The following is a 25,111-nucleotide window of genomic DNA, read 5'->3' on the forward strand; positions in this document are numbered from 1 at the left end:
CATGAAAACAGGCATGGGATCCCTGGGTGGCGCAGCGGTTTGGCGCCTGCCTTTGGCCCAGGGCGCGATCCTGGAGACCCGGGATCGAATCCTACATCGGGCTCCCGGTGCATGGAGCCTGCTTCTCCCTCTGCCTGTGTCTCTGCCTCTCTCTCTCTCACTGTGTGCCTGTCATAAATAAAATTTAAAAAAAAATAAAAAAAAAAAGAAAACAGGCATGTATCCTAATGAGCATTGGGTGTTGTATGGATGTGATGAATCACTAAATTCCATACCTGAAACTAATATACTAGTATGTTGACTAAAAGGAATTTAAATTAAAACTTGAACATTTAAAAACAATTAATTAATTAAATAAGAGGGGAGAAAAGAAAAGAAGATGCCAAGTGGCAAGGAGGATATTTAAAAATTACAGGAGTGACCCTCTCGAGAAAGTACTGACTCTGGGAATTTGGAAAGGGACATTATACCAGGTAGATGCCCAGGGTGTTCTCTGATGCCTGGAGAAAGTGGAGTGAGTGATCCAAACCTCACTGATGGGCAGATGGAAGGTGTGGGTGGTTCCTACCTTGACATGTGTTCTCACTCTCATTCATGAACGTCGTTGCCCCAGAAGCAAGCTCATATCCCAGGATGCACATGCAGTGGTAGCTCCCCTCTGTGTTCTGACAGTCTGCTAACCGTCCACAGGACACCAACGGGGGTGGTCCACACTCATTGATGTCTGGAACACAATAGGGCAAAGGGTCACCTCCCAAAGGTGTGAGTTCCTGCAGGGCAGAGGCCTGACCTCCAGCCTGACTCTGCCAACAGGACTGGAGAGAACTCAGCTTGCAGGTGGCATTCCTGGAGCAGGTCTGAGCTGGAGCCAGCTGCTCTAGAAAGCCTGCTACCTGCTCTGCTCATCTCTACTCTCTGGTTGGGTCTGAGGGCACCTAGATTCAGATACTCTGTTATTTTAGAATGGGAGCTACGAGGAGGTCTGCATCCCCTTCTGCAGGCCTTGTGAGGTGGACGAAAGCACTATAAATCTGCTTACACTATTGTGGATGTGGAGTTGGGCTCCAGTCAGGGTGACAGTGGCACTGAAGCCCACTCTCGATGCTAAGTCAGTGAAGGGAACCCTGGCTGGGTGGTACACATCATTCAACCTGAGGATGAAGCCAGGTGGTCAGGCCCCTGCCCATTGATAGTTTCCACCTCCAATTACTCATGGTGACCTTAGTACACCTCAGAGTACTCATCACCTGCTCCCCCAAGCTCTCAACATCAGACATTTTCAAGAAGCCTGAGGATGTTTCTGGAGAAGTCTTGCTACCTCCAACCCTGGAGGAAGTTCCTCTTATCAGAGCCGATCACAGATATGAAATGAGGAAGCAGCATGCAGTTCTCACAGCTGAGTCACTGCAGGCATTTCTGGAATCTTATCTCTGTCTGTTCTCTAAACATGAGAGCAAAGATTCCCTCCAGCAAGGTTTTCTTTGAGTAGCTTCAGGACCCACAGAGCTGGGGCTACACATCACTGGCTAAAAATAACTGTTCAATAAGAATCTACAAGACAGGAATGTATCAAAATGCAGAGACAGAATGTTTCTTCTGTACGTTCCAATCAGGAAACCAAAGACTTTCAGAGCCTGAAAGGACTTGTGACATCACGCTGAGTCAGGGCAGGCAACTTGTCTCCCCCAGAGCAGTTTCCCACCAGAACTCCTAGACTTCCCTTCTAAGGTCCCAGGTCCAGGCTTGAGTGTCAACACCAGGACATGGCAGGATGTGGGAAGACACACCTGACACATTCATGTTCACCCCCACCTGGGGAATGAGACTGACCTCTTCTCCTCTCAGATGGTGGCAATGGCTGGACATCTGCCTTCAAGGTTGTTGGGTGGGGTGGGGTGGGAGACAGGTGAGAATGAGGTGTGCAGGAGGGGAAGACACAATGATGAGAAACCCTCAACCTGACAGGTGTGCTCCCAGAAAGGACCTGGGATCCAATCACACCAGCCATTTTCCTTTGTTATTAATACATATGCATCCAAGATAATTTTAATTAATGAAGAGTATTTTTTGTATGAATACAGTGCAATTTGCCTTCCCCCATTTTTATTGTAAAGTTCACATAACATACAATTTATCACCTTAACCATTTTTAGTATTAATCTCCTTTTATAATTTGTGTTGTTGAAGAATAAAATCTGTTTTCAACCCAGATCTAGTTCTACCACCAGACTAACTACGGGACCTTGGACAGGTCAGTCAATCTCTTTGAGTCCAAATTTGATCATTTAAAAAAACACGTAGCTCTGCTTCTCTCATTGGTCTACTGTGAGGAAGAAGGTGGAAAATCTTGACTGTGAGAGGGAGGCACATGTTCCACACAAGTTCTTGCTAGGAGGAGAGCCTGAGCTTGCAGGCCTTGGCAGTTTCTTCCCTCTCCTTACTTTCACAACCTCTCGCCTTTCCTTGTGCTATGAGAATCATAAATTAATAGCAGCAGTGACCATGATAATAGCTTGTGTTTAGCAGTCTGCTCTGTACTAGTCTTTACCTGTCCTTCTCACACATAAATTTTAAATCTGATTCTATCCATGGGGGGTAGGTACAATGATTATCCCCAACTTACAGGCAAGCAAACTGAGGCATAGAGAGGAGAACACCTTCCCCCCATCACCTCCCTCCACCATCTCCATCCCCCTCCAACACTCCAGGCCCCTTTACCATCACAACTCCCCCGGCCATGGAAAATCTTCCCAGATGAAGAACTGAATCCCGGAAGGCAGAGACAGGCGTCACCTTTGAAAATAGTGGATTTCGGAGGGCAATGGCGAACAGAGTCTGTGGAGGCAGAGGGTGTGGGGACAGAGACACAGTCAGAAGCCTCAATAAATGGAGGGAACTAGCTGCCAGTTGGGGGTCCAAGAGCAGGGGAAGGTGAGTGGAGGAAAAAGAGGGATAGCTGCTACTGGAAGAGGAAAAGACAGACAACTCTGGACATTTGAGAAGATAGAAACAATTTCTGCTATCTGCAAAACGCCAGAGCCTCAGTGGGGCTGGCTAGGATGACTTACCACTATTTATTTGGGCTCCAACACCCAATGCCAACAGCAGCAACAGCAAGAGTCCTAGGGCAGAAAAAAAAAACAGAAAGATGACAAAAAGAGGAGTGGAGCTCCAATTTCAGTTCATGTCCGCATGGTCATTGCATTATGGTTGGTGGCTCTGATGCTGCAGCCTATGTTTCTTCCAAGGCTCTTGTAATTTATGAAGATTTCAGGACCAGTTCTCTACCCTCCCTCTCCCCAGATTCTGCAAGGAGTCAGTCACCAACAGACACCATGCCTATGGAACCTCCATGCTAAAAGTAAAGGGACAGAATAAACACAGATGATATCAAGGACACAATTTAGAAATTCCAGCCTCTCCCAGGGACACGTGGGTGGGTCACTAGGTTTAAGGTCCAACTTTCACTTTCAGTTCAGGTCATGATCTCATGCCTTGGGAGATCAAGCCCTGCATCAGGCTCTCTGCTCAGTGGGAAGTCTGACTGGGATACTTTCCCTCCTCTTCTAACCCTCCTTCCCACTCAAGTATATAAACCATTTTAAAAAGAGAGGGAGAGGGAGAGAGAGAGAGAAGTTCCAGCTTCTCCCAATGGAGGCAGTACACCTTGAAGCACAAAGTACTCAGATTGTTGTGTTATACCCATGCCCAAGTTCTTGGTTCTCTGGCAATGGCGGAAATCTACCCTGAGCATTTCTCTTCCAGGATCAATCCCCCCTTCTTAAAATACATATTTCAGGGAACACAAGAAGAGTGTGGGTTGGAGGATCAGACAGCCCCAAGTCTGAGTCCCAGCTCATAGTGGTTTTGGCCAGGCAGAAAGCCTGGAGTCGCGAGACGGGGAATTGATGACAGGTAAGGGGTGAGAACTATACCACTGGCAGGTCAAGACACAATCTCATGGTTAAGTGGCCTCTCCAAGTGGAGCACCCATGGCTTCTATGGTTCCTTCCTAGTGAGCTCCTAGCCCTCCTACAGCACACTGAGGACACAGCCCTTCCCTTTCTCTCCCAGGCTGGTCCTGAGCAATGGGTCACCGGACAGTCCTCGTGGTATGAAAACCATTGCAGGTAGTAAGGAATCTACCCCACAGGCAATCATCACCTGGCCACCTGTTAGAATCTGTCATTCCATTCATGGGAGGCATGATGTTGCTGTGAAAGTGGGTTTTTTAAATAAGAGTAACACTGAAGTCAGTAGACTCTGAGTCAAGTGGATTACCCTCCATCATGTGGGTGGGCCTCACCCACTCAGTTACAGACCTTAGGAGGAAAAAAGACGGACCTCCTCCAAAGAAGAGAGAATTCTACTTCCAGACTGACTTCAAACTTGAGATGCAGCATCAGCGTCCCTGAAAATATGCCTGGGTTTCCAGCCTGTCCTACAGATTTTGGACTTTCCAACTTTAACAATCTCATAAACCAATTTCTTAAACGAACACATTCTCTCTCATCTCTCTCTCTCTCTCTCTCTCTCTCTCTCTCTACACACACACACACACACACACATACATACATATCTACACACACATTTACATCTCTATACATATGCGCACATATACACATAGAGATAGACCAAACTTGGTTCTGTTTCTTTGGAGAACCTGGTTTAATACAGGCCATACAATGAGAAAGGTCTGAAAAGTATCCGAGTGTGCCTAGAAAAAAATTTCACCAACTTCCTTCCTTGAGAACTTAGTATAATTAAATTAATACCATTCCTCAAATTTTATCCCTGTTCTCCCTTACAGAGATAGTAGAAACTAACAGTGAAAAATAGAGCAAAAACCAGAAATAAAGCAAAGAACAGAGAAAATTCTCATGCTGCATAGAGTTCTGGGTTGCTTTAGTTGCCTTATGCCAATTGTAATTCTGCCTACCTGGCAGCAACCTTGGATGCCCATTTCTCTTGGTGCAGACACCAGTGAGCACAGCCACAGAGGATGCCATCTGGACTTGGTCTGTGTGTGCTAAAAAGACTTCTGTTTACTTGTGCGCTAGATGAACTGACTTAGTAAACTGCTGGTCTGGAGGTTTCTTTCCCCTGTTTCCTCATGATGAACATCTCTGAAACTCATACTTCTCTTTTTAAGTATTTCCTTCGCATTACCAATATTCACGTAGAAAGCTTCCTTGATGGCTGTTATATCTTTTTGATATAGGAAGACCTCTCAAACACGAAGACTCATTCCACTAGTGTCTTTGCCCCTACAAGGTCTGTTTTTTATCTATTTATTGTCTATTCACAGACGTCTTTATTTTTAAGTCTTTATTTTGAAATAAGTGTAAGTTGACAAGAAGTTTCAAAAACAATAACCAGAGGTCCTTCACCTGGTTTCCTGAAAAAGATACATTTTAAATATATATGTATTTTTTGTAATGATATTCAAATATCTAAATCGTGAACAAGGGGTAGTGGAAGGGGAAGTGGGCGGGGGGTTGGGGTGACTGGGTGATGGGCACTGAAGGGGGCACTTGGCGGGATGAGCACTGGGTGTTATGCTGTATGTTGGCAAATTAACTCCAATAAAAATTTTTTTTAATAAAATAAAATAAAATTCTGATAAAATGGGGGAAAAAACTTGACAACAGCATGATACATGCGTACTCTTCTATGGCATTTTATCACATGTGTAGATTCCTGTAACTGTCACTGCAATAAAGTAGATAAGTATCCTGTCAACACAAAGCTCCTTCTCATGTGACCCCAAGATCCCTAAGCCCTGTCTGGTCTAGAAACAAGATGTTTTTGCTCTTCAGCAAAACTCAACACAGACTGAGATTCGTATTTTTTTTGTATATTTTTTATTGGAGTTCGATTTGCCAACATATAGAATAACACCCAGTGCTCATCCTGTCAAGTGACCCCCTCAGTTCCCAACACCCAGTCACCTCATCCCCCTGCCCACCTCCCATCCCACTGCCCCCTGTTCATGTCCCAAAGTTAGGAGTCTCTCATGTTCTGTCACCCTCACTGATATTTCCCACTCATTTTCTCTCCTTTATCCATTATTCCCTTTCACTATTTTTTATATTCCCCAAAAGAATGAGACCATATAATGCTTGTCCTTCTCTGATTGACTTGCTTCACTCAGCATAATACCCTCAAGTTGTATTCACGTTGAAGCAAATGGTGGGTATTTGTCATTTCTAATGACTGAGTAATATTCCATTGTATACATAAACCACACCTCCTTTTCCATTCATCTTTCGATGGACACCGAGGCTCCTTCCACAGTTTGGCTACTGTGGACATGGCTGCTAGAAACAATGCGGTGAAGGTGTCCTACCGTTTCACTGTATCTGTATCTGTACAGAATACAGTAGTGCAATTGCTGGGTCATAGGGTAGTTCTATTTTTAACTCTTTGAGGAACCTCCACACAGTTTTCCAGAGTGGCTGCACCAGTTCACATTCCACCAGGAGTGCAAGAGAGTTCCCCTTTCTCCACATGCTCTTCAACATTTGTGGCCACCCGTCTTGTTCATTTTCACCATTCTCATTGGTGTGAGGCGGTATCTTATTGTGGTTTTTTTTAAATATAAATTTATTTTTTATTGGTGTTCAACTTGCCAACATATACAATAACATCCAGTGCTCATCCCGTCAAGTCCCCCCTCAGTGCTCACCACCCAGTCACCCCACCTCCCCGCCCGCCCACCTCCCCTTCCTCCACCTCTAGTTCGGTTCCCAGAGTTAGGAGTCTCTCGTGTTCCGTCTCCCTTTCTGATATTTCCTACCCATTTCTTCTCCCTTTCCTTATACTCCCTTTCACTATTATTTATATTCCCCAAATGAATGAGAACGTGTTTGTTCTTATCTGATTGACTCATTTCACTCAGCATAATACCCTCCAGTTCCATCCATGACGAAGCAAAGGTGGGTATTTGTCGTTTCTAATGGCTGAGTAATATTCCATTGAATACATAGACCACATCTTCTTTATCTTTTTATTATTTTTATCTTCTTATAATAAATTTATTTTTATTGGTGTTCAATTTGCCAACATAGCATAACACCCAGTGCTCATCCCGTCAAGTGCCCCCCTCAGTGCACGTCACCCATTCACCCCCACTCCCTGCCCTCCTCCCCTTCCACCACCCCTAGTTCATTTCCCAGAGTTAGGAGTCTTTATGTTCTGTCTCCCTTTCTGATATTTCCCACACACTTCTTCTCCCTTCCCTTATATTCCCTTTCACTGTTATTTATATTCCCCAAATGAATGAGAACATATAATGTTTTCCTTCTCCGATTGACTCATTTCACTCAGCATAATACCCTCCAGTTCCATCCACGTTGAAGCAAATGGTGGGTATTTGTCATTTCTAATGGCTGAGTAATATTCCATTGTATACATAGACCACATCTTCTTTATCCATTCTTCTTTCGATGGACACCAAGGCTCCTTCCACAGCTTGGCTGTTGTGACATTGCTGCTATAAACGTCAGGTGCAGGTGTCCCGGCACTTCATTGCATCTGTATCTCTGGGGGTAAATATCCAGCAGTGCAATTACTGGGTCATAGGGCAGATCTCTTTTTAACTCTGTGAGGAACTTCCACACAGATTTCCAGAGTGGCTGCACCAGTACACATTCCCACCAACAGTGCAGGAGGGTTCCCCTTTCTCCACATCCTCTCCAACATTTGTGGTTTCCTGTCTTGTTAATTTTCCCCATTCTCACTGGTGTGAGGTGGTATCTCATTGTGGTTTTGATTTGTATTTACCTGATGGCAAGTGATGTGGAGCATTTTCTCATGTGCTTGTTGGCCATGTCTATGTCTTCCTCTGTGAGATTTCTGTTCATGTCTTTTGCCCATTTCATGACTGGATTGTTTGTTTCTTTGGTGTTGAGTTTAATAAGTTCTTTATAGATCTTGGAAACTAGCCCTTTATCTGATAGATCATTTGCAAATATCTTCTCCCATTCTGTAGCTTGTCTTTTAGTTTTGTTGACTGTATCTTTGGCTGGGCAAAGCTTCTTATCTTGATGAAGTCCCAATAGTTCATTTTTGCTTTTGTTTCTCTTGCCTTTGTAGATGTATCTTGCAAGAAGTTACTGTGGCCGAGTTCCAAAAGGGTGTTGCCTGTGTTCTCCTCTAGGATTTTGATGGAATCTTGTCTCACATTTCTATCTTTCATCCATTTTGAGTTTATCTTTGTGTATGGTGCAAGAGAGTGGTCTAGTTACATTCTTCTGCATGTGGATGTCCAATTTTCCCAGCACCATTTATTGAAGAGACTGTCTTTTTTCCAGTGGATAGTCTTTCCTCCTTTGTCAAATATTAGTTGAACATAAAGTTCAGGGTCCACTTCTGGGTTCTCTATTTTGTTCCATTGATCTATGTGTCTGTTTTTGTGCCAGTACCACACTGTCTTGATGACCACAGCTTTGTAGTACAACCTGAAATCTGGCATTGTGATGCCCCCAGATATGGTTTTCTTTTTTAAAATTCCCCTGGCTATTCGGGGACTTTTCTGATTCCACACAAATCTTAAGATGGTTTGTTCCAACTCTCTGAAGAAAGTCTATGGTATTTTGATAGGGATTGCATTAAACGTGTAAATTGCCCTGGGTAACACTGACATTTTCACAATATTAATTCTTCTAATTCATGACTATGGAATATTTTTCCATCTCTGTGTGTCTTCCTCAATTTCTTTCAGAAGTGTTCTGTAGTTTTTAGGGTATAGATCCTTTACCTCTTTGGTTAGGTTTATTCCTAGGTATCTTATGCTTTTGGGTGCAATTGTAAATGGGATTGACTGGTTAATTTCTCTTTCTTCAGTCTCATTGTTAGTGTATAGAAATGCCACTGACTTCTGGGCATGATTTTGTATCCTGCCACACTGCCAAATTGCTGTATGAGTTCTAGCAATCTTGGGGTGGAGTCTTTTGGGTTTTCAATGTAGAGTATCATGTCATGGGTGAAGAGGGAGAGTTTGACTTCTTCTTTGCCAATTTGAATGCCTTTAATGTCTTTTTGTTGCCTGATTGCTGAGGCTAGGACTTCCAGTACTATGTTGAATAGCAGTGGTGAGAGTGGACATCCCTGTCTTGTTCCTGATCTTAGGGGAAAGGCTCCCAGTACTCCCCCACTGAGAATTAGATTTGCTGTGGACTTTTCGTAGATGGCTTTTAAGATGCTGAGGAATGTTCCCTCTATCCCTACCTCTGAAGAGTTTTGATCAGGAATGGATGCTGTCTTTTGTCAAATGCTTTCTCTGCATCTATTGAGAGGATCATATGGTTCTTGTTTTTTCCTCTTGCTGATATGATGAATCACATTGATTGTTTTATGAGTGTTGAACCAGCTTTGCATCCCAGGGTTAAATCCTACTTGGTCATGGTGAATAATCTTAATGTATTGTTGTATCCTATTGGCTAGTATCTTGTTGAGAATTTTTGCATCCATGTTCATCAGGTATATTGGTCTATAATTCTCCTTTTTTGGTGGGGTCTTTGTCTGGTTTTGGAATTAAGGTCTTCTGGCCTCATAGAATGAGTTTGGAAGTTATCCATCTCTATCTTTTGGAACAGCTTTAGCAGAATCTGTATTATTTCTTCTTTAAACATTTGATAGAATTCTCCTGGGAGGCCATCTGGCCCTGGACTTTTGTGTCTTCGGAGGTTTCTGATGACTGCTTCAATTTCCAACCCGGTTATTGGCCTGTTCAGGTTTACTATTTATCCTGTTCCAGTTTTGGCAGTTTGTGGCTTTCCAGAAATGCATCATTTCTTCTAGATTGCCTAATTTATTGGTGTATAGCTGCTCATAATATGTTTTAAAAATAGTTTGTAATTTCTTGGTGTTGGTAGTGATGTTTCCTTTCTCATTCACGATTTTATTAATCTGAGTGTTTTCTCTCTTCCTTTTAATAAGGCTGGCTAATGGTTTATCTATCTTATTAATTCTTTCAAAGAACCAACTCCTGGTTTTGTTGATCTGTTCCACAGTTCTTCTGGTCTCGATTTCGTTGTGTTCTGCTCGAATCTTTATTAACTCTCTTCTTCTGCTGGGTGTAGGAACTATATGCTTTTTTTTCTCCAGCTCCTTTAGGTGCAAGGTTAGCTTTTGTATTTGAGTTCTTTCCAGTTTTTGGATGGATGCTTGTATTGTGATATATTTCCCCTCATGACTGCTTTTGCTGTATGCCAAAGATTTGAATGGTTATATCTTCATAGTCCAGGAATATTTTTAATTCTTACCTAATCTCCTGGTTGACCCTTTCATCTTTTAGCAGGATGGTCCTAAACCTCCACGTATTTGAAATCCTTCCAAACTTCCTCTTGTGATTTAGCTCTAATTTCAAAGCATTATGGTCTAAAAATATGCAGGGGATGATCCCAATCTTTTGGTATCAGTTAAGACCTGATTTGTAAAAAAAAAAAAAAAAAAAAAAAAGACCTGATTTGTGACCCAGTATGTGGTCTATTCTTGGGAAAGTTCCATGTGTACTTGAGAAGAATGTGTATTCAATTGTGTTTGGCTGTAAAGTTCTGTAAATATCTGTGAAATCCATCTGGTCCAGTGTATCATTTAAGCCCTTGTTTCAACAATCCAATCATGAAATGGGCAAAAGACTTGAACAGAAATCTCACAGAGGAAGACACAGACATGGCCAACACACACATGAGAAAATGCTCGGCATCACTTGCCATCAGGGAAATACAAATCAAAACCACAATGAGATACCACCTCACACCAGTGAGAATGGGGGAAATTAACAAGGCAGGAAACCACAAATGTTGGAGAGGATGCAGAGAAAAGGGAACCCTCTTACACTGTTAGTGGGAATGTGAACTAGTGCAGCCACTCTGGAAAACTGTGTGGAGGTGCCTCAAAGAGTTAAAAGTGGACCTGCCCTATGACCCAGCAATTGCACTGTTGGGGTTTACCCCAAAGATACAGATGCAATGAAACGCTGGGACACCTGCACCCCAATGTTTCTAGCAGCAATGTCCACAATAGCCAAACTGCGGAAGGAGCCTCGGTGTCCATTGAAAGAAGAATGGATAAAGAAGTGTGGTTTATGTATACAATGGAATATTACTCAGCCATTAGAAACGACAAATACCCACCATTTGCTTCAACGTGGATGGAACTGGAGGGTATTATGCTGAGTGAAATAAGTCAATCGGAGAAGGACAAACATTGTATGTTCTCATTCATTTGGGGAATATAAATAACAGTGAAAGGGAATAGAAGGGAAGGGAGAAGAAATGGGTAGGAAATATCAGAAAGGGAGACAGAACATAAAGACTCCTAACTCTGGGAACCGAACTAGGGGTGGTGGAAGGGGAGGAGGGCGGGGGGTGGGGGTGAATGTGTGTCGGGCGCTGAAGGGGACACTTGACGGGTTGAGCACTGGGTGTTATTCTGTATGTTAGCAAACTGAACACCAATAATAAATAAATTTGTTATTAAAAAATAAATAAATAAAGCTCTTATTTCTTTGGAGATGTTGTGCTTAGAAACCTGTCGATGGTCAAAGCGCTACATTCAAGTCACCGAGTATAAGTGTATTATTATCTAAGTATGACTTAACTTTGGTTATTAACTGATTGATATACGTGGCAGCTCCCACATTCGGGGCATAAATGTTCATGATTGTTAGGTCCTCTTGTTGGATAGATCCTTTAAGTATGATATGATATAGTGTCCCTCTTCATCTCTTATACAGTCTTCGGAATAAACTTTAGTTTATCTAATATAAGAATGGCTACCCCTGCCTTCTTTTGAGGACCATATGAATGGTAAATGGTTCTCCAACCTTTTATTTTCAGGCTGTAGGTGTCCTTAGGTCTCAAATGAGTCTCTTGTAGACAGCAAATATATGGGTCTTGTTTCTTTATCCAGTCTGAAACCCTGCGCCTTTTGATGGGGTCATTAAGCCCAATCACGTTCAGAGTTATTATTGAAAGATATTAATTTAGTGTCATTATGATACGTATTCAGTCCCTGTTTTTGTGGATTGTTCCCTTGGACTTCCTCTTTCTTTTACAGAGTCCCCCTTAATATTTCATGCAGAGCTGGTTTGGTGGTTACATATTCTTTCAGTTTCTGCCTATCTTGGAAGCTCTTTATCTCTCTTTCTATTGTGAATGAGAGCCTTGCTGAGTACAGTATTCTTGGCTGAATGTTCTGCTCATTTGGGACCCTGAATATATCCTGCCAGCCTTTTCTGGCCTACCAGGTCTCTGTGGAGAGGTCTGCTGTTAGTCTAATATTTCTCCCCATAAAAGTTAGAGATTTCTTGTCTCTTGCTGCTTTAAGGATCTTCTCTTTATCTTTGGAATTTGCAAGTTTCACTATTAAATGTCAAGGTGTTGAATGGTTTTTATTGATTTCAGGGGGGGATCTCTCCATCTCCTGGATCTGAATGTCTGTCTTCTCAGGTTAGGAAAGTTCTCAGCTATGATTTGTTCAAATACATATTCTGGACCTCTGTCCCTTTCGGCATCCTCAGAACCCCAATTAAACATAGATTTTTCCTTCTGAGGGTGTCATTTATTTCCCTTAACCTATCCTCATGATCTTTTCATTGTTTTTCTCTTTTTTTCCTCAATTTCCTTCCTTGCCATCAACTTGTCTACTATGTCACTCACTCGTTCTTCTACCTCGTTAACCCTCATCATTAGGACCTCTAGATTGGATTGCATCTCATTTAATTGATTTTTAATTTCTGCCTGATTAGATCTAAATTCTGCAGTCATGAAGTCTCTTGAATCCTTTATGCTTTTTTCTAGAGCCACCAGTAACTTTATAATTGTGCTTCTGAATTGGCTTTCTGACATTGAATTGTAATCCAAATTTTGTAACTCTGTGGAAGAGAGGACTGTTTCTGATTCTTCCTTTGAGGTGAGTTTTTCCTTCTAGTCAGTTTGTTCAGTGCAGAGTGGCCAAAAACAAGTTGTATTGGGAAAAGGAGAAAAAGAGAGAAAAGAGAAAAGAAAAGAAGAAGAAGAAAGGAGAAGGAGAAGAAGAAAGAAGAAAGAAGAAGAAGGAAGAAGAAGAAGAAGAAGAAGAAGAAGAAGAAGAAGGGAAGAAGAAGAAGAAGAAGAAAGAAGAAGAAGGAAGAAGAAGAAGAAGAAGAAGAAGAAGAAGAAGAAGAAGAAAGAAGAAGAAGAAGAAAGAAGAAGAAGAAGAAAGAAGAAGAAGAAGAAAAGGAAGAAGAAGAAGAAAAGAAGAAGAAGAAGAAGAAGAAGAAGAAGAAGAAGAAGAAGAAGAAGAAGAAAGAAGAAGAAGAAAGAAGAAGAAGAAGAAGAAGAAGAAGAAGAAGAAGAAGAAGAAGAAGAAGAAGAAGAAGAAGAAAAGAGAGAGAAAGGGGGGAAGCAAACAGAAAATAAAAAACAAGTGGGAGTATCCTCTGATTCTATATACTGTAAATCCCTCGACTTCCCATGGAACTTTCCAGTGCTGCTTGGTCAACAACTTGCTTTTCCCGTCTGTCTAGCTGGTCTTCTGGGGGAGGGGCCTGCTGTGCTGATTCTCAGGTGTGGCCACCTGGGGGAGCTCCTCACCCCCCTGCCTGGTGCACAGCTCAGTGGGAGTTGTTTATCCTGTTTATCCTATGAGGCCGCTGTGAGGCTCAATGGGGGGTTGTTTATCCTGTGAGGCCCCAGGAGGAACCACAACAGTGGCGGTGGCCAGCTCTCCAGCCCTGAAGTTAGCTCTAGCAGTAACTACCGCAGCTCTCAGTCTGCAGGGGCTTGGATACTCCGGGGGCGGGGGCTGCTGATCTGCACAGCTGGGCCGCAAGGGCAGGAGCATTCTTGCTCTCCTGTGTCCTCCCAGCCTCTGCCTGTCCCGGGGGAGCGCCGGATCCTGCGCTGTGTCCTCCAGCACCCTGGGCTCCAGGGCTTGCACTTCTGGAATCGGGCTCCCGGGTTGCACAGCCCCCTCTGCAGAGCCACCGCCGGAGCTGCCTCTGAGCTGCTCCCGGGTCCAGCCATGCGCTAGCTGCAGCCCTTTAGGGAGCTCAGCTGCAGGGTGTGGCATGCTCTCCCCTAGGGCACAGGTGCTCTGTTAGTGCCCCTGGGAGTCTGAGGGCATCCCCGCCCCTCCTGGGTCCTGCCCGAGCTCCCTGCAGGTGGGCCTTTCCTTCTGGGATGATTGGTAAAGCTCCTGCTTCTCCGGGCTTGGGCTTTCCTGTCCTGGGGGCACTCGCTGGGCGGCCTTAGCCAGGCTGCTGGCGGGGCCCCTCCCCCTCGGATGCTTTTTATTTCTTTATTTTTTTTCCTACCTTGATACAAGCGTGAACTCTTCTCACTCTAGCATTCCAGCTGTTCTCTCTTTATATCTCAGGCTAAATTCATAGGTTTTCAGGATGATTTGAAAGTTATCTAGGTAATTTGGTGGGGACAGGTGACTTGGGGACCCTACTCTTCACCATCTTGCCCCCTCCTCCTGGAGTATACATTTTTAAACAGGCAAAAAAAATCAAAAGAAGAATGATATTTTGTGTTATATTAACATTCCATGAAATTTAAATTCAGTGTCTAAAAATAAAGTTTTATTAAAACACAGTCATGATCGTCATTTCTGAGTGTCTACAGCAGTTTTCATGCTATAATGGCAATTAAATTGTTGCTACAGATCGTAGCAGAGATGGTTAATTTTATATGTCAACCCAACTAGGCCAAAAGTTGCCAGATAGCTGGTTAACATGAATTTTGGGTGCATCTGTACAGGTTTTCAAGAAAGGATTACCATTTTGGTGGACTAGATAAAACAGAAGCCCCTCTCCAATGTGGATGGCCATCATCCAATCCCTTGAGGGCCTGAATAAATTTTTTTATTTTTATTTTCTTAAGATTTTATTTATTTACTCATGATAGAAAGAGAGAGAGAGAGAGGCAGAGATACAGGCAGAAGGAAAAGCATGATGGGAGCCCAACGTGGGACTTGATCCTGGGACTACAGGATCACACCCTGGGCCAAAGGCAGGCGCTGAACCCCTGAGCCACCCAGGGATCCCCTAAATCTTTTTTTAAATGTGGAGGAAGTTTGAGTTAATTCAGTCTGGTAAATTGACTGGGACATACATCTTCTACAATCAACAGACTCAAATCTCAGGACTTCAGACACAGTGTAGAATCTACACCATCAGCTCTCAGGCTCTCAGGCCTTTAAACTAAACCACTAACTTTCCTGGGTCTCCAGCTTGCAGACAACAGACTATGGGACTTAAATCCATAATCATGTGAGCCAATACCTCATTATAAATCCCTTCATAAAAACATGTGTGTCCTGTTGGTTCTATTTCTCTGGATAACCTTGACTAATGTCTAATGTGACTAATGTAGTGACTAATACACTAGCCCACAAAGCCCAAAATATACATATCATGATCAGAGTTTTCCATTTATATCATCTATGAGGATAAAACAAGATGGTGACTGAAATGGTCTATACTTAAGTTATCCAGATTTAGAGACAAGATTTATAGGAATCTTTCAGTCTCTGAGTCCACTATAGCTGCAAAAATCACTTATTTTCTCCTGAAATCTCAATGAAGGTTAAACCTATGTCTTTCATGATCACTCCCTTGGACCTAGTGAGAAATCAATATCTTTGAAAGCATGAATAATTAAGCCCACAGAACACAGAACAAAGAAATTTCAAAATCCAGACTCTGGGGTGAACATGTCCATTCTCATAGTTGCTGTGGGTAGGAAAATCCATTGAGGCAGGTTTTCCTGCTCATAGACGTTCAGCATCTAGAAGCATCTTTGTAGGAAGGAGAGGCTTCAGAAAAGGTTGTAAACAAAGTGACCAAGAAATTGGTCCACAGATGGCTCTTTATATGTTGAGAGTTTTCTAAGCACACAAATTCCAGACTTTGCAGGCATTGTGTATCAAGCAAGATTGACTTCTTTCACACTGTTGACATGGTGAATTTCTTGAAATACACACACAATGAAGTCTTGTTTATCCTCTTTCAAGGGCTCAGAGATTAACAGGTCCAATTTTCCATGGGATAAGAGGATATAATTTAACAGATATTTTAATTAACCTAGAAAAAATAATATTTTAGAAATGAAATACAAGACTACAGAAAGAGAATGTTACATTTTCCTTTGGTGGACCTGAGTGGCTCAGTCAGTTGAGCACCTGACTCTTGGCTTTGGCTAGGGTCTTAATCTCAGAGTCATGTGATCAAATCACATTTAAGAAGATCTCAATCACAATGTTTCCTTGCCAGATGGATATTTCAGATTAAAACAAAAAGCCACATCAGATTACATTTTGCAACACCCTGGTCTTCTTTTACTCTATACTTCCTAATCCCCAAAATACAGAAGGTAAGAGCAATGGAATGTGTGACAGAAAAAAATGATCTGTTTCAAGGTATGGAGATTTTACATATATATATATATATATATATATATATATATATATATATATATATATACCCACCCTAATTCCTCTGCTTCTGGATTTGTGAAATATTGCTTTACACATAGAGAAATAAAGGTCGGTGGTGAGTTAACACAAGGTGGGACACATCACCTGTTTTCAATCACCAATGATGTAAAGGAGAAAAACACAAAATTCTCTTTGTTATGCCTTATCCTTTCCATTTCCAATATGAGGTAGTTGTTTCCGGGTCCATAGTGCGTAGTGTGATTTCTGATGTTTGAGTTAGGCAGTTTCACATGCTTATCTTTACACAATAAGCTTACAAAACTTGTGCCTTGTGGAAATATTCAGAACTAAACACAAGAGCAAATATTGTGCTTTTCTTGAACAAGGCTTCAGGAAGCCACAGAGGACATGACAGGATCGGGGGGGTGGGGGAGACACTAATATCTTTAAACACCAGACACACAAATTTGAGGAGACAGGAGAGGACACAACCACATTAAGGAATGGATTTCCTTTCCTTGGCCTTTTGTGCACAGAATGTATATGAAAGAGTTGATCAGATGATTCACACTTTAGATACCTTCCTTGGCTATGTGCGTGTATTTTTCTCACAGAGAATATGTTCCTATAATGTGTATATCATCTCAGGAGGAGGGAGTGATACTTACTCAAATACCATCTATCATGAGGCAGATTTTGGTGGTTCTACAATAAGCAAACCAAACCTATGTACAGTAGTTATGGTAGACAGAATAATGATTCCCCCAAAGATGCCTACGTTCTAATCTCTGGATCCTGTGAATATGTAACATTACATGGAAAAAATGGACTTTGTAGAAAAAATTAAGTATCTTAGATGAGGTGTGAGAATGTAAAGACTACAGTCTTCATAAGAGAAAGAGGGAGGCAGGAGAGGAGGAAATACAGGAAAGAAGATACAATGACAGAAATAGGAGAATGATGCCGGGTGCTATGGTTGAGTGTTTGTCTTTGCCTCAGGTCATGATCCTGGGGTTCTGGGATCAAGTCCAGCATCAGGCTCCCTGCAGAGAGCCTGCTTCTCCCTCTATGTATATCCTTTCAGGTCTGGTCTGGTCTTTCAGTCCAGACCTGTTTCAGTCAGTATATCTACACAATGCTCTTGGATCATAAAGAAATACTTGGGTCTTAATAAGTAGATGTGAAGGTCATTAATAAAACCACAAGGCTGATGGGAAGCCTGGGTGGCTCAGCGGTTTAGCGCCTGCCTTTAGCCCAGGGCAGGATCCTGGAGGCACTGGATTGAGTCCCACATTGGGCTCCCTGCATGGAGTCTGCTTCTCCCTCTGCCTGTGTCTCTGTCTCTGTCTCTCTCTCTCTCTCTCTCTCATGAATAAATAAATAAAATCTTTAAAAAAAAACCACAAGGCTGAGAATTAACTTGAAATTTGCAAGAAAAGGGGGCATCATTACCGAATCAGTAGTTTATTCTCCTGTCTTATTACCCTCCTGGTCAGGCAATTCATTCCATTATTTATTCCTTCACTTGTTTGCTCTCTAGACCATTAATGAGCACTGGGAAAATTAGAAAGAGATTGATGAGCAAGACAGTTCCTGCACCTTCTGCAGCTGCACTTTGTTCATTTAATTTAAATAGTCATGCAGCAGTTATGTATCGAGCATTTCTGTGTGCCTGGCACCATGTGAAATGCTGGGGATACATTAGAGGGAAAAACCAACATGGCACCTGTTGGGCCTGAAATCTACAGGGAAGACAGATACAAATCAAATAGTGAGAACCAAGACTAAAATGACTCTGACAAATGCTCTGCAGAAAAGGCACAGGGGCTATCAGAATGAAAAATAAGAGAACCTGACTTAACCTAAGCAGGAAGAGAAGGCTTCTTGGAGGAATGGACACGTGAACTGAGATGTGAAGGCTGACATACTTTTGAATCAAGGAAAACAAGAGTGTTTCAAGGACAAGGAATATGTGCAAAGCCTTTGTACCAAAGAGGGATAGCGAATTTAAAAAATTAAAAGAGGGAAAATTGCTTAGCAGGGAAATCGAGCAGAATCGCAGGAGGGGCAGTGGAGCCTCCATTCTCCCAGTCACTAATAGAGGAAGTGCGCCAGGGGGAGAGCGCACCGCACACTGCAGGCCAATCTCGGTTAAGGGCTGGAGCCCGCATTCAGCGGGGCCTCGGGTAGAAGCCAGTCGGTCAGGCGGGAGCTCCAGACGGAGGGGTCTGTGCCCTGCTGCCGTCGGGAGCCACGGCCCAGGAGTGCAATTCAAGCAACACAGGTCCCGGATCCCAGGTGCCCAGTGGACAAAGTGACAATCCTGCGCTCCCCCTGGCACAGGTGGAGGTGGGAAGGGCACAGGACAGCAAGGACCCTCTGCCACCTGGCGCCCCCAAACTGTGCAGATCAGCACCTCCGCCCCGGGAGCATCTAGGCCAGTGCGGACTGGGAGACTGCAGTAGTTACTGGGGGGGAGCTGACCCCGCCAGAGCTGGAGACCTGGCTGCCACCAGTGTTGTTATTCCTCCTTGTGTCACCTGTGCCTGAGAGGGGCGGGGCCTCCAAGGAACAGAGGCCTCACAGGGTAAACAGCTCCCACTGAGCCCGGCACCCGGCGGGGGAGGGGGGGAGCAGCTCCCCCAGGTGCACACACCTGAGAATGAGCACAGCAGGCCCCTCCCCCAGAAGACCCGCTAGAAGGACAGGGGAAGAGCAAATTCTTGACCAAGCAGCCCTGGAAAGCTTCAGGGGAAGTCGAGGGATTTACAGTACAAAGAACTAGAGGGTACTCCTATTTTTTTTTTTCATTTTTCCAGTACAACTCATTTTTATATCAGACTATAAATTTCCAATATTTTTTTCTTTTCCCACCTTAACTACAATATTTTACCACCTTTTCATTTTTAAGTTTCTTCCTTTTTGACTTTCATACTTCTACAATTACAGGCTTTAGATATATTTTCACTTCTAGATTCCCTTCAACATATTCAACTTATTTTTGGGAGATATTTTTTGTTGTTGTTGTTGTTATTTTGTGTTTTTGATTTTCTCTGCCTCACTTTGTTCTACAATGGCAGAAGTTAATACCTTCTAAAATATGACCAGCATGCACCCAGAATCAAGTGGTATACCGTACTGGTTCATTCTGTGAGATTCCTCATTCCCATTCTGCCCCCCCTTTTATCTTATTTATGTTTTGGTGGTCAATGTTGGGGCTTTCTACAAGTGTTTCTGGTTTATATAAATTTGGGACTGAGCATCTTCTAACGTACAGAACTTAATATACTCAGAACCAAGAGGATCACCCTCTAGGACCCCTCAGGGAGACTACATTCTCCCTCCACTACAACTTTGTCACTACCACCATCTCCCAGTCCCCCCTTTTTTCCTTCTCATTATTTTTTTCTTATTTTTTCTCTTTACATTTGTTTTTTTTTCTCTTTTTTTTTCTTCTTCTTTGGGATTCTTGGCCTTTTTTACTACTTTGTTTTATTTTTTAGGTGTATTAATTGGCAACTTTAATATTAATGAAGTACTTAAGATATTTTATATGACATTTATTAAATATTTAGCAATTTTTAGTTCTGTAGCATTTAAGATCTATTACTACAAAAATATAATTACATATAACAAATGAAGAAGGATTTTTATAATAACTAACTTCATAATTCGCTTTAAGAATTTGTGGAATTCTACATATTGTTTACCTCATCTATGCATATAACTTTTCCTTATTTCTGGGAAATCATTTCTTTTTTTTTCAATTCCACAAGCAGCTTTATTTTATATATATATATGAATTTATTTTTATGGTGTTCAATTTGCCAGCATATAGAATAACACCCAGTGCTCATCCTGTCAAGTGCCCACCTCGGTGCCCATCACCCAGTCACTCCCAACCCCCGCCCACCACCCCTTGTTCGTTTCCCAGAGTTAGGAGTCTTTCATGTTCTGTCTGGGAAATCATTTCTCATAACATGGATCACTTCTCATAACAAATGCTTTATTTACTTACTTTTTGATTTAAAAATATTTCATTACTAAAAAATGTTAGCCATGATCTGAGATTTCAGTGAATTGTAATCACTGATCACAGATCACTGTAACAAATAAAATAATAATTGAAAAATTAAAATATTGTAAGAACAAAAATGTGGCACAGAGACACGAAGTGAGTAAATGCTATTAGAAAAATGGCAGCAATAGATTCTTTTGACATAGGGTTGCCACAAACCTTCAGTCTGAAAAAAACACAGTATCTGAGAAAGGCAATAATGTGGCATGAAATAAAACAAGGTATGGTTGTACCTAAGAATAGAATTACTGGGTCATGTAGCTCTTTGCTTAACATTTTGAAGAACTACCAAACTGTTTTCAAAAGATACTGTACCATTTTATGCTCCAATCAACAAGGTATGAGAATTTTCATTTCTCCATATTCTCACTACTGCTATGTTTATTTTTAATCAGTAACATTAGAGACTATCTTTACTGTCTATCTAAAGGTATTCTTGGCATTGTCATTGTATGAGTTAATAAAATAAATCTCTGGTTTTGTACCAGGAGACGAGTATCTTTGGTGAGGTTATCCACCCTTGGTCTACCTTTTCCATGTGCCATGATCAAATCAAGATGGCTCACTTCAAAATAATGCTATATAAACTAAATGATGAACTTTTGTGTATGAAGTGAAAGGGAAAGAAAAACGGAGTGGATTGTAAAAGTTGATCTGCACAATAAATTTTTTAGCACCAAATGCTTAAAAAACAGTAAAAAAAAGAATTTGTGGAAATCTGATGATTAATTTTTTTATTGGAGTTCAATTTGCCAACATATAGCATATCACCCAGTGCTCATCCTGTCAAGTGCCCCCCTCGTTGCCCGTCACCCAGTCACCCCAACCGCCCACCCACCTCCCTTTCCACTACCCCTCTTGTTTCTCTTTAGATCATATAAATCTTTCACCTTTTACTACTTTGTTTTAAAATTTGTTTTTCTTTAGTGGTCCTTTTGTTTTATTTCAGTCTGATATTTGTTTTCAATTTCTGGTCTCTGACCTTGTCAGAATCATCTGGGGTGAAATTTATTAGATTGTGTTTGATATTCTGGACTGAGCCCACTCATACAACCACTCTGTACTGAGCAAAATGACTAGAAGGAAGAACTCACCACAAAAGAAAGAATCAGAAACAGTCCTCTCTGCCACAGAGTTACAGAATTTGGATTACAATTCCATGTCAGAAAGCCAATTCAGAAGTACAATTATCAAGCTACTGGTGGCTCTGGAAAAAAAGCATGAAGGATTCAAGAGACTTCATGACTGCAGAATTTAGATCTAATCAGGCTGAAATTAAAAATCCATTAAATGAGATGCAATCCAAACTGGAGGTCCTAACGATGAGGGTTAATGAGATGGAAGAAAGACTGAGTGACATAGAAGGCAAGTTGATGGCAAGGAAGGAAGCTGAGGGGAAAAAAAGAAAAACAATTAGAAGACCATGAGGAAAGGTTAAGGGAAATAAATGATAGTCTCAGAAGGAAAAATCTACATTTAATTGGGGTTCCCAAGGGCGCTGAGAGGTACAGAGGGCCAGAAAGCATATTTGAACAAATCATAGATGAGAACCTCCCTAAATTGAGGAAGATAACAAGCATTCAGACCCAGGAGATAGAGAGGTTTCCCCAAAAAAAATTAGTAAAAACCATTCAGCACCTCAACATTTAATAGTGAAACTTGCAAATTCCAAAGATAAAGAGAAAATCCTTAAAGCAGCAAGAGACAATAAATCCCTAACTTAAATGGGGAGAAATATTAGATTAACAGCAGACCTCTCCTCAGAGACCTGGCAGGCCAGAAAGGACTGGCAGGTTATATTCAGGGTCCCAAGTGAGAAGAACATGCAGCCAAGAATACTCTACCCAACAAGGCTCTCATTCAGAATAGAAGGAGAGATAAAGAGCTTCCAAGATAGGCAGAAACTGAAAGAATATGTGACCACCAAACCAGCTCTGCATGAAATATTAAGGAGGACCTTGTAAAGAAAGAGGAAGCCCAAAGAAATAATCTACAGAAACAGAGACTGAATAGGTATTACGATGACATTAAATTCATATCTTTCAATAGTAACTCTGAACGTGAATAGGCTTAATGATCTCATCAAAAGGTGCAGGGTTTTGAACTGAATAAAAAAGCAAGACCCATCTATTTGCTGTCTACAAGAGAATCATCTGAGACCTAAGGACAACTACAGCCTGAAAATGAAAGGTTATAGAACCATTTATCATTCAAATGGTCCTCAAAAGAAAGCTGGGGTAGCAGTCCTCATATCAGATATTAAAGTTTGTCCCAAAGACTGTAGTAAGAGATGAAGAGGGACACTATATCATACTCAAAGGGTCTATCCAACAAGAAGACCTAATAATCATGAATATTTATGCCCCTAATGTGGGAGCTGCCAAGTGTATCAATCAATTAATAAACAAAGTTAAGACATACTTAGATAATAATACACTAATAGTAGGAGACTTCAACACGGCCCTTTCTGCAAATGACAGATATTCTAAGCACAACATCAGCAAAGAAACAAGAGCTTTGTTTTTTTTTTAAGATTTTATTTATTTATTCATGAGACACACACACACATACAGAGAGAGAGAGAGAGAGAGGCAGAGACACAGGCAGAGGGAGAAGCAGGTCCCACGCAGGGAGACTGACATGGGACTCGATCCAGGGTCTCCAGGATCACACCCTGAGCTGAAGGTTGTGCTAAACTGCTGAGCCACCCAGAATGCCCGAAACAAGAGCTTTAAATGATACACTGGACCAGATGGATTTCACAGAAATTTACAGAACTTTGCATCCAAACGCAACTGAATACACATTCTTCTCAAGCACACATGGAACTTTCTCCAGAATAGACCACATAATGGGTCACAAATCAGGTCTCAACTGATACCAAAAGATTGGTATTGTCCCCTGCATATTTTTAGAACATAATGCTTTGAAACTAGAACTCAATCACAGGAAGAAATTTGGAAAAACACATGGAGGTTAAAGAGCATCCTGCTTTGGTTAATGGGTAATTAAAAGGAAATAAGAGAAGAATTGGAAAAAATTCATGGAAACTATAAAGGGCTAGTTTCAAATCTATAAAGAACTTATTAAACTCAACTGCAAAGAAACAAACAATCCAGTCATGAAATGGGCAAAAGACATGAACAGAAATCTCACAGAGGAAGACATAGACAAGGCCAACATGCACATGAGAAAATGCTCCGCATCACTTGCCATCAGGGAAATACAAATCAAAACCACAATGAGATACCACCTCACACCAGTGAGAATGGGGGGAATTAACAAGGCAGGAAACCAAAAATGTTGGAGAGGATGCAGAGAAAAGGGAACCCTCTTACACTATTGGTGGGAATGTGTACTGGTGCAGCCACTCTGGAAAACTGTGTGGAGGTTCCTCAAAGAGTTAAAAATAGATCTGCCCTACGACCCAGCAATTGTACTGCTGGGGATTTACCCCAATGATACAGATGCCGTGAAACGCCGGGACACCTGCACCCCGATGTTTCTAGCAGCAATGTCCACAATAGCCAAACTGTGGAAGGAGCCTCGGTGTCCATCAAAAGATGAATGGAAAAAAAAAGAAAAATGAATGGATAAAGAAGATGTGGTTTATGTATACAATGGAATATTACTCAGCCATTAGAAACGACAGATACCCACCATTTGCTTCAACGTGGATGGAACTGGAGGGTATTATGCTGAGTGAAGTAAGTCAATCGGAAAAAGACAAACAGTGTATGTTCTCATTCATTTGGGGAATATGAATAATAGTGAAAGGGAATATAAGGGAAGGGAGAAGAAATGTGTGGGAAATATCAGAAAGGGAGACAGAACATAAAGACTCCTAACTCTGGGAAACGAACTAGGGGTGGTGGAAGGGGAGGAGGGCAGGGGGTGGGAGTGAATGGGTGACGGGCACTGAGGGGGACACTTGACGGGATGAGCACTGGGTGTTATTCTGTATGTTGGTAAATTGAACACCAATAAAAATTAATTTATTAAAAAAAAAAGAAACGACAGATACCCACCATTTGCTTCGATGTGGATGGAACTGGAGGGTATTATGCTGAGTGAAATGAGTCAATAGGAGAAGGACAAACATTATATGGTCTCATTCATTTGGGGAATATAAAAAATAGTGAAAGGGAATAAAGGGGAAAGGAGAAAAAATAAATGGGAAATATCAGAAAGGGGGACAGAGCTTGAAAGACTCCTAACTCTGGGAAACGAACTAGGGGTGGTGGAAGGGGAGGTGGGCGGGGGGTGGGGGGTGACTGGGTGGCGGGCACTGAGGTGGGCACTTGACGGGATGAGCACTGGGTGTTATTCTGTATGTTAACAAATTGAACACCGATAAAAATAAATTTATTTTTTAAAAAAAGATTCATGGAAACTAATGAAAATGAAAATGCAACCACTCAAAATCTTTGGGATACAGCAAAAGGAGTCCTAAGAGGGAAATACCTCGCAATACAAGCATCCCTCACAAAACTGGAAAAAACTCAAATACACTAGCAAACCTCGCACCCAAAGGAACTGAAAGAACAGCAAATAAAACTTACACCAAACATAAGAAGAGAGTTAATAAAACTGAGTTAGAGG

General features: G+C 41.9%; 2 protein-coding genes across 2 annotated transcripts in view; both read right to left on the bottom strand.

The window, feature by feature from the left end:
• Window positions 1-5,009, bottom strand: part of LOC129521284 (adhesion G protein-coupled receptor E2-like) — a 35,760-nt gene extending 30,751 nt beyond the window's left edge. The window contains exons 1-4 of the mRNA XM_055342576.1: window positions 4,940-5,009; window positions 3,069-3,122; window positions 2,719-2,835; window positions 569-724 (exon numbers count right to left, since the gene is read on the bottom strand). Of these exons, the coding sequence (XP_055198551.1) occupies window positions 569-724; window positions 2,719-2,835; window positions 3,069-3,122; window positions 4,940-5,009 (397 nt within the window). The remainder of the gene's footprint in view (window positions 1-568; window positions 725-2,718; window positions 2,836-3,068; window positions 3,123-4,939) is intronic.
• Window positions 5,010-14,594: 9,585 nt separating this feature from the next.
• The window catches only part of LOC129521283 (adhesion G protein-coupled receptor E2), a 45,237-nt gene continuing 34,720 nt past the window's right edge, over window positions 14,595-25,111 (bottom strand). The window contains exon 19 of the mRNA XM_055342574.1: window positions 14,595-16,078. Coding sequence (XP_055198549.1) covers window positions 16,070-16,078 — 9 coding nt within the window. The 3' untranslated portion in view covers window positions 14,595-16,069. The remainder of the gene's footprint in view (window positions 16,079-25,111) is intronic.

Source organism: Nyctereutes procyonoides, unplaced genomic scaffold, assembly GCF_905146905.1.
Source record: "Nyctereutes procyonoides isolate TBG_1078 unplaced genomic scaffold, NYPRO_anot_genome, whole genome shotgun sequence".
Taxonomy (NCBI): domain Eukaryota; kingdom Metazoa; phylum Chordata; class Mammalia; order Carnivora; family Canidae; genus Nyctereutes; species Nyctereutes procyonoides.